This window comes from Nematostella vectensis, chromosome 10, assembly GCF_932526225.1.
Source record: "Nematostella vectensis chromosome 10, jaNemVect1.1, whole genome shotgun sequence".
NCBI lineage: Eukaryota > Metazoa > Cnidaria > Anthozoa > Actiniaria > Edwardsiidae > Nematostella > Nematostella vectensis.
In genome coordinates, this window is record NC_064043.1 from 15531123 (window position 1) to 15540222 (window position 9100).

Sequence of the window (9100 nt, forward strand, 5' to 3'; positions counted from 1 at the left end):
CTGCACTGTATACTGAAATACCTCTGGTGCACTGCAAATTCCCATACCTAACCTCTTCATGCGAAATAATCCTACATGGGTTATGAAAGTGGCTACGTCTCGCGATTCCTCCTCTAATTCTAACTGAAAAAATCCTTGCTTAAGGTCTAACTTTGAGAAAACTGTAGCCCCATTAAGCTCAACTAGCATTTACTGCATAGTCGGAATCGGATGCCTTTCGCGCAAAACTGCCTGGTTAACCTTCCTCAAATCAATGCACATCCTAATTTCCTAATTTGCCTTAGGAATTACCACAATAGGGCTTACCCATCTCGATGCTACACCTTCCACTGGTTCGATTATGTCTTCCTCTTGTAGTCTTTTCAGAAGATCCGCCACCTTGTCTCGATAACCGAATGGCAATCGTCTTACTGGCTGAGCAACCGGTACCACCTTATCGTCAATGTGTAACTTAACCTTATTTCCCTTCAGTTTGCCCACACCTGAAAAGCACTCTGGAAATTTAGACTTCATTTCCGAACCTAGGCTAGTGTTACATTGCTGTTCTTGTTCTGAAACTGAATTTACATGTAATAATTGTACCTTCTTAGCAGTATTATGACTAATCAAATTGCTAGCTGATGCATTGCCATCAAAAAAATAAAATGTTGCAACACATTTCCGGCTACAGATACTAACTTCCGTTTCAAATTCGCCTTTCAGCTTAAGCGCGTCCTCTTGACCAAAAGCCTACAATTTCTTGCTGCTTTTCCTAAGCGAAACATAACTCATAATTTCCTCATAAATCTTACTTGAAACAATATTCGCCTCTGCCTCGGAATCAATAATAAACGGAAAACTCTTTCCCCCGACTATCGCCTGACACATAGTCGAGTCTCCCTGAGTTTCCTAATCTCCTCATCTACAGAAAATAAATGGGTCACCCCACTGTCCTTATCTGCTGACTGTTCCGTTATCTGGTATTGAATTCCACCGCTTCGTCGCGCACGGCCATGTCCTCGTCCACGCACAGCATGAGATTTCGAATTTCTCCTTTGAAAAATTTCGACTTTGCAAAATGTCCTACGACTCCACAGTTGTTGCATTTCTTTCCCAATGCTTTACAGACCTTGTCGCTGGACCGGTGCCCTTTTCTTCCACAGCGATAGCACTCTACTTCGGACTTTACGTTGGAAATTCCACTTTGCTGTTCGACTGGGGGTGTGTCGACTTTTCCTCCACGTGCTGAATCTTCAAACAGCAAAAACGTGTTTGCCAACTGAATCGCCTGGGCCAAAGTTAGGTCGTTCCCCTTCTGCAAAAGTTTCCGCTCTATGCCACTGTAGTTTATACCAGATATAAACTGTTCAACGAGGTTCTCGTTTAAAGTCTCGCCGGTAAATCCGCAATGTCGGATTGCATTCCGCAATCTTACCTCAAAAACCGCCACACTTTTGTTTTCTTCCCTCTTTACTACACGGAATTTCGTCCTCTCAAATCGCGTATTCCGCACGGAACCATAATGATCCACTAACTTTTCCTTGAGGACTTTGAATTCCACCGTTTTAGGTACTTCGGGCGACACTAGATCCCTCAATGTTTCATACTGCCCCGCAGTTAATCCGCAAAGTAGAAGCGCAATCTTGCTTTCCTCTGGAGTCTTTATCAAATCGCAATAACATTCCAATCGCTCCATAAAGCTCTCGATGTCACCAACTCCTGTATAAGTTGGGACAGGGACGCCCTGTGACATATGCTGGACCATGATCCCGAATCGCTCGTCGCCAATTTAGTGTCTTTCGCTATATATTCATTGGGGTCAGTTAACACAACCGCACGCTTTGGTGTGCGAATATAGACTGATCTTTAATCACAGTATTTACAACTTATGGCATACGCCATGACTTTATATGGTATTACAAATTTTTAAATTTTTAAATTTTTAAATTTTTAAATTAAAATCATTATCAATAACGTCATCTCTGTTATGTGATACTTAAGTAAAGTGTGCTAATACACTACAGATAGAATGCTCGCCTGTTATACTTTTTAAACAAAAAAACATCATGATAATAAAGTATAAGGGTCAACTTATGAGTGACTTATGAGTCAACTTACTAGTGACTGTGCATTCCAGCATGACAACTGCGTTAAAAATAAACTTCCCTCTTTTTTCCTCAAAAATTGTGTTTATTTGGACTACATAAAAATTTTGTTATTATCCGTGAACATTACTCTTTAGGATGAGGCACAATTTAGAAAATGAAAACGAATAAAACGCTCAAAATATAGTTTTATTCACGTCCTAGAGATTTTATGCTAATGAGTCGAGCATTATTTTTATTGTAAATTCCCTTTTCACATTAAATCATTGTGGTGAGACACCGAGGGAGAGAATAGAAAAGCAGCGAGAGATACCTCTTAAGCTTTTTTGAAGCTAGAAAAATTACTTTTGGTACTCCGCCTGAAGAAGGAAAATGCCATTTATATGATAGTGTAGTCTGTTTCTATTGTAAAAGTTGTTTTTACCAGCTTTTAAGCAAAGCGATCCAATCGAATCAAAATGTAAACATATGACCAATGATTGATATTAACAAAAAAAATACTTTGTAAATAGTTTCTCTATGACAAGAGTCATCAAACTGTCATGCGAAACATAGTCCCTCATTTTTCCGGTTAAAAAGCGGTTAAAAATCGAGAAAGTGCCTTGGTTAAAAACTAATTTATACCACGCAGTGCATGTTGCAGTGCTCCAAAATGGTTAGTGAGAAAAAAGTTAAAAGACCCATTTTTAACTATGGTTCAAAGATCAAAGGTAAACCCCCGTGAGCCAACTGAGAGGTAATCAATGACAATTAATTTTATTTATTTTGAAAAGAAGCTTTAAACGACCAGGCAGGCGTAATGCGCCATTAAAATTGTTGTGTGTTGTTGTGAACAATATGCGATTTATTTAAGTGAAGGAAAGAACCAAATACGACCGATCTTTAAGATCTCTAAGAAATTTCTAATATCATGTGAATGATTTACGAAGTTTGGCGATCAGCTTAGAAACTTTGAGTAAAACAGCCTTCTAACTCAAACCCCCAAATTCACTTTTCGGTCGCATTTCTTCTCAAAAGCTCTCTTCCACCATATCAATATTTTTAGTGCGTTTCCTGAAAAAAAACTCTAAAGAATTCGGCTAGAAAAGTTGCTCACGCTAAATTTTGAAATGTTTCAAAGTTTGTGCTCAAGTACAGGCTTGGGTTTATTATCATTGAGCTAGGTAGAAAGCTTGATAAGCTGTGAAACGATGACTTAAAATGACGTCGCATGGAATCGAGGACGCCGGACAGTGGCTTATGCAAATGAGCATCTGTTTCCGTAGACTGTCTCTCGAGTGCGTCAGTCAGCGCGAGATTTGGACGAGCAAACATCTTACCACACTTGCTTGAGACCACTAGATAAGAAAAACCTTCAACAGACAAACAGAATGACGATGAACATCGAGCAAGACTTCATCACTTATTATTGTAAGTACGCGGGCCTTTGCGAATTCTCACGCTATTTGTTGACAGGTCAAACTCACACATCTTTACACAAGAAACAACCGCTACAAGGCTTGCACGTTGTTAACATACTTTCTGCTTTCCTTCATGTAGTCGAAAAAGCCGAATCCTCTGAGCTTACACTGCCATTTTTACAAGACGTAAACGGTAATCCCCACGGAGAGCTGGTGAGTTCGCGAGGAATTTTTAAAAGTCTGAATGTTGTTGACCTTTAGACTCTACTCGGCCCCCCCAGCCTTTGGTCGGTGGGTCTTTCTCCCGATCGGTTTATTTGATTCCATATTTCACGGCGTATTCATTCTCTCTCAAGCATTCATCTTGTCTCTTCCATCTCCCTACGATAATTTGAAAAAATGGTTATCTCTTTATTGTTTAATTATTACCTAATGGCGCCGAAGCCGTAAGGCGAACTAAAAGGCGAGCCGCTAAAAAACAAGCTAATCAATATTTCCAATAACCAAGCTTATCACTTGTTGTTCTGGTGGAGTCTGAATCGGTTGTGTTACATATAATAGGTTCGAAAGCGACGAAACCTCACTGTTTACAACTTATTAGTTTGAAATGGCTTGTGGCGGTGATAGTTCGAAATCCTACAAGGGGGGGAGTGGGGGGGGGGGGTGAATAGGGAAACGTAAATCCGCCGATCCGCTACATTTTCGGGGCAAATCCGTGGATCCGCAGATATTTTAAGATCTGCATGGTTTGACAGATAAACAATAGCATCGATCGAAATTCATTTAAAATCCGAAATTGGACCGTCAAAGCAGTCAAAATCCGAAATCCGTGCTCAAATTGTCGACAGATCCGTGATCCGCCGTATTTCCAAAATCCGCCAATCCGCTAAAATAATCATCAAAATCCGTAATCCGTGAGCATTTCGGGGCTGAATCCGCCTATCCGCGAATCTATTCACCCCCACCCCCCCCCCCCCCCCCCACCGGAAACGAAAACCGGAAACCAGAAGCCCAGTATAAAGACCCTCGAACCCCACTTCAAGCCTTGAGAGCGACTATATTCTCAAACTCAAAATGTTTTTATCACTTGCATGATACACTCTTTTGTATAAGATAGTTAAGCCTGAGATTTCGCCAAAGAGCATGCCAAGGTTAAGATAGCAGCAAAATTTAGTTTTGTTAGTGTGATGGGTTCCAGAATGCAGAATTACAGTAAATTGGTTCGTTCAAAAAACCTTAAATATCTGTGCTTTTGATCCTTTGGGTAATTCTCTTCTGTTAATTCATTGTGTATGACATTTTGATATGCATTTGAATTTAAGAACATCCTTTAGAAACATTTTCAGCTTAAAATGCTTCAAAAATAAGAATGGCCCAGCATCAAATGAAAATAAGTTTTATAAAAGAGTACAACTCACTGGATTATGAGAGTAAAATTGTCACGAAGTGATCATGTTTGTTTACTCCAGGAGTGCAAATGCCTACGAAAAGCTGGAGTCATCAGATGTCTTCAGTGTGGCCATGAATTTACAGGAAGGCGGAGGATCCAATGCCCTCTACACCCCAACCTTATCCATCTAATGGACTTCAGAGAGTGCCCAAGGTGTAATGCAGAACTGAGTTAAAATATCATTTATAAATCGACTGTAAATAGTTTATATAAGGGATAAAAGGCTAAGTGTTAGCAATAACTGAAACTTGAGGACATGTGGCGTTTACAAGGTTGTTTCCAGTATGCAGTTATACACATTTTAGGTTAACCTTTCTCAGTATGTCTGAATGTCCAGGGCTGGTTACAAACATTTTTAGGTGTAGCAAAACAGGTTTTGAATGTCTTTTTCTCTCATTTTCTACCACTGCTACAACCAGCAAGTGGAGACACGGATAAACAATTCCCATTCATTAGTTTTAATAAAAGTCCAAATAAACATGTATAAGTAAGAGAGGGGAACTTTGAGTGCAACACAGTAGTGGTTTTCAAAAACCTGTGAAATGCTATTTAGGTTATTTAGTACTAATACACTGTAATCTCTTTTGTTCTGGCTTGACTATTACACTTAAACAATAATATTTTATTGCACAGGATTGTGAAAACCACTCTCTCTCTCTCTCGAAAATTTGGCAGAGTCGATTTCCAGTTTTTGGTGTATTATATATATAAAGAAAATAGTGTTGGTTTGAGAAAAATACAAACTACATAGGTTTCCCTACAGGTCTGTTTCGTGGTTGCCCACTCATCAGGGGATATATATATATATATATAATTAAACAAAGAACACATTTCAACTATATTGTAAAGATGTATTGGAATTAAAAAAAAAAGGTTGCTGTTTTATTTACTTGGAGGTTCTTGATGCAACAGCATCATTGACAGGGGGTAAAAAGTAGATAAAGGCAAGTAAGCTATGAACATACAAACACTGCCACAATAATATACCACCATATATACTATACTACTGGTTGCTTTCCAACAATACTGCCACTTTTTGAACAGTTACCTACTATATGTTAAAGCACAATAAGCCAACTATTTTGATTTGAAAACAAATCTTGTCTATAGAGCTATGCAAGTGGTTGTTTAGGATAAGTTATGGGAAGATGAAACCAATGAAGGCATAGCCATGTTGCCTCCTTTTCAATCTATTGCTACTAAAAAGTGGGTCATTTCTTATTGAAGGTTCATCAAATACTATCATTTTAACATGAAACTCATGCCCATGTAGCCCTTAGCAAATCCAAGGTACATATTTCTATTATTTTAAATGTCACATAGTATTTTCTATCATAGTTTTTTTTTATAAAGAAAATTCTGGCCTCTGCACAACTCAGCACTGGTGCTGGCCCTAACAATGCTAGTACTGATTGCCGGAAAGGAATTCACATTAGGCCCCTGCTGAAATGAAAACCAACAAATGGAACAAGCCAAGCCCTCATGCACAAAATCATGGCTGGCATTTTTTTTTTTTTGGGGGGGGGGGGGGGGACCGGGGCCGTTCATAGAAACGATTCGCGTATCTACGCCTCCCAGCCCTATTTCGAGGCTGGGAGTCGCGCCACGCCCCGCCGAGCCCCCCACCCCCATCCCAAGGCTGAGAGGCACGCCCCGCCGAGGCCCCCACCCCCGTTCCAAGGCTGGGAGGCGCGCCACGCCCCGCCGAGCCCCCCCATCCCAAGGCTGAGAGACACGCCCTGCCGAGGCCCCACCCCCATTTCAAGGCTGGAAGGCATGATCCTCAATGGCTCCCTGATGATCACCCAGCCTACCAAGAGTACACCGAAGCTACGCACTCGATGGGCGGCGCAATAGGGTATCGCTTCAAGAAGTGGACCCAAAGAGAGAACATCAGGCCAACGCCTCTTAAATACAGGGACGTCTGGCGAGCGGCGCAGGTTGAGTCCAAAGTGTGGAATAGCAAGGAAAACTTAGGGGCGCAGCCTCATGCGCACATCGACATGCGTGCGGCGTACCTAGGATGCGAGGACGGTGTCTTCGGCGGCGCCTCGGACGCCATTGATTTGGTACGGAAATACGGCTTCCCTACGAACGTGTATCGTATCGCGGATGTTTTGGGACGGCCATTGAGCGAGGTTCTTCAACTAACCGGGGTCATTCAGCTGACCGAGTGGGAGTTCTCTGAGGCCTGCCACCCCTACACTTCCGGGAGGGTAGGGCAGCACTTGGAACAAAACGAGGGCTGGATCACCACGCCAGGGCTCAAGGACCTGTTAGACTCGGGTGACCTCGTCATGGCCACGGCGAGGGAGGTGTTGTATAGCGTCGGAAAAAAGGACTCCATCAAGTTCCTCCACTCCATCGCGTGCCGTCCCGGCGGCGAAGACTCACAGTATCCTGATGGTCGAGATCTCGCTGTCCGTTTCGTAGGCAAGTGCGCTCGCCATGGCGACGAGTCCTCGATCGTAGTCCGCGACCGTGAAGAAGCCGCGTATTTGACAAACCTCCTTGCGGGCACCGACCACTTACTTAACTTCGAGCATGCCGACGGGGCTCATCTGATCCAATACAAAGACGGTGTCCGACGCTCACAATGGTACCATATCAGGGCCTTCGTTTTGGCGTACACAAACATAGCGTTGCGACGCATGTTGAGGCGGATTCCTCGCGAAGACGTCCTCCGAATGTGCACAGATGCCATATACGCAAAGGCGGTGCCCAGTGGTGTAAAGCTCGTGGAGCGAAATCCGAGGTATGGAGAGTGGCGCCACAAGAAGCCTGGGTACGAGTGGCGACCCGAAGCGGCTTGGGGTCCGAAGAAGTCGGGGAGCTTGGCCAAGGAGCCAAGCACTGCGCCGAGCCTGCCGTGCGATCTAGTGGCCGCAACCTCTGCAAAGATGTATCTAGCCGGCCAAGGACGATCGGGGAAGACCGAGTGGGCGGTGAGCATGTTCCGCGGCCGCGACGTTGTGGTGCTCACCCCCGAGAACTACCTCGCCCACGACCATCGCAATAACCCGCGCCTCGCGGTGAAGGCTCAAACCTACCACCACTACCTCTGCATACCAGCGGAGAAGCCGATAGAGGAGTGGAGACCTTCCGAGCTGGGGCATAAACTCGACCATCACGCAGAAGTAATCATCATTGACGAGTGCTGTAAGGTACAGACTAAAGTGCTACGCGCCATCCTAGAGTACCTCGTCACGCAGCCGTGTCAGGTAGTGTGTTGTGGCGACTATGGGCAGGTCCCGCCCTGGGGAGATAAAGAGGGGCCTCACGACATGCTCGAGGAGTGGGCACAAGGGAACATCCGCTGGTTCGAGTCCGACTACCGCCGCCTGTGTGAAGACTGCGGAAAGCCGTACAGTACATGCGACGGCCTGCCCTCCTCCAGGCTCCACGACATAAAGGACAGGATTTGGTGTCGGCCAGATTCCCAACAGCTTGAGATGTTTCGAGAGGAGTGGGATGGGGTAGCGTTCGACGCGGCGATCGAGCAGGCCCACCCAAGCGATATGTGGGTGTGTCGACCAACAAGATGGGGGCTCTTGTTCAGCAGCGATTGATAGAGCACCACAGGAAAAACTACCCCCGACTGCCAGCAACCATCCGCTTTGACCCCGATCCTAGCGTCGCGCATCGTTATCGCAAGCAAGGGCGGCCAGTGCCCGTGCCAGGCAAAAGGGGTGAGAAGGTCGACGCATACAAAGGCACGGTAGTTGAGGTCCCTCTCGACGCGGTCCTTAACGGGCTTCCCCTCGAGTGGAAATTTGCGGGCTGGGGAACCGTCCACCGGGTGCAGGGCAAGACTATCCAGACTCCAAGACGTCTGTTTATCATAGACCACAGCTTAGAGGGCTGGATCACGAATGCTGTATACACCGGCATCTCCCGCGTGCGGCACGCCGACCAGATAGTCCGCGTGATCCCCCCCGATGACACCCCCGGTGCCTTGGTCCCCACAGGACTGCAGGCTTCGCCCAGTGAAGAGCTCATTATAGCGCGAATCAAGCGATACGCTATAGACAACAGGCAAAAGGGTCGCACAAAGTACACGGGATCGCACCACGTTCTGACGGTAGACCACGTACTCGGCATGATTGCTGACGGGGAAAAGAAGTGCACGGTCTGTGGCGCTCAGCTTCTGCTTCAGGGGTACACCA

At 44.9% G+C, this 9100-nt stretch overlaps 2 protein-coding genes across 2 annotated transcripts; one reads left to right on the forward strand and one right to left on the reverse strand.

Annotated features, from left to right (window-relative positions):
* Window positions 1–952: 952 nt before the first annotated feature.
* Window positions 953–1744, reverse strand: LOC116615651. The gene has a single exon (XM_032377456.1). It carries the CDS (start codon window positions 1742–1744, stop codon window positions 953–955), a length of 792 nt encoding a protein of 263 aa, XP_032233347.1.
* Window positions 1745–3360: 1616 nt separating this feature from the next.
* Window positions 3361–5819, forward strand: LOC116615667 (uncharacterized protein CG13380). The gene is made up of 3 exons (XM_032377492.2): window positions 3361–3494; window positions 3624–3697; window positions 4954–5819. Exons 1-3 carry the CDS (start codon window positions 3455–3457, stop codon window positions 5107–5109), a joined length of 270 nt encoding a protein of 89 aa, XP_032233383.1. The 5' UTR covers window positions 3361–3454; the 3' UTR covers window positions 5110–5819.
* The last annotated feature ends 3281 nt before the right edge of the window (window positions 5820–9100 follow it).

Coding starts and splice junctions, on each gene's coding strand:
- LOC116615667 (XM_032377492.2), top strand. CDS start 3,455: ATGACGATGAACATCGAGCAAGACTTCATCACTTATTATT. Junction 3,495..3,623: donor AGACTTCATCACTTATTATT/GTAAGTACGCGG, acceptor TCCTTCATGTAG/TCGAAAAAGCCGAATCCTCT. Junction 3,698..4,953: donor GTAATCCCCACGGAGAGCTG/GTGAGTTCGCGA, acceptor TGTTTACTCCAG/GAGTGCAAATGCCTACGAAA.
- LOC116615651 (XM_032377456.1), bottom strand. CDS start 1,744: ATGGTCCAGCATATGTCACAGGGCGTCCCTGTCCCAACTTATACAGGA.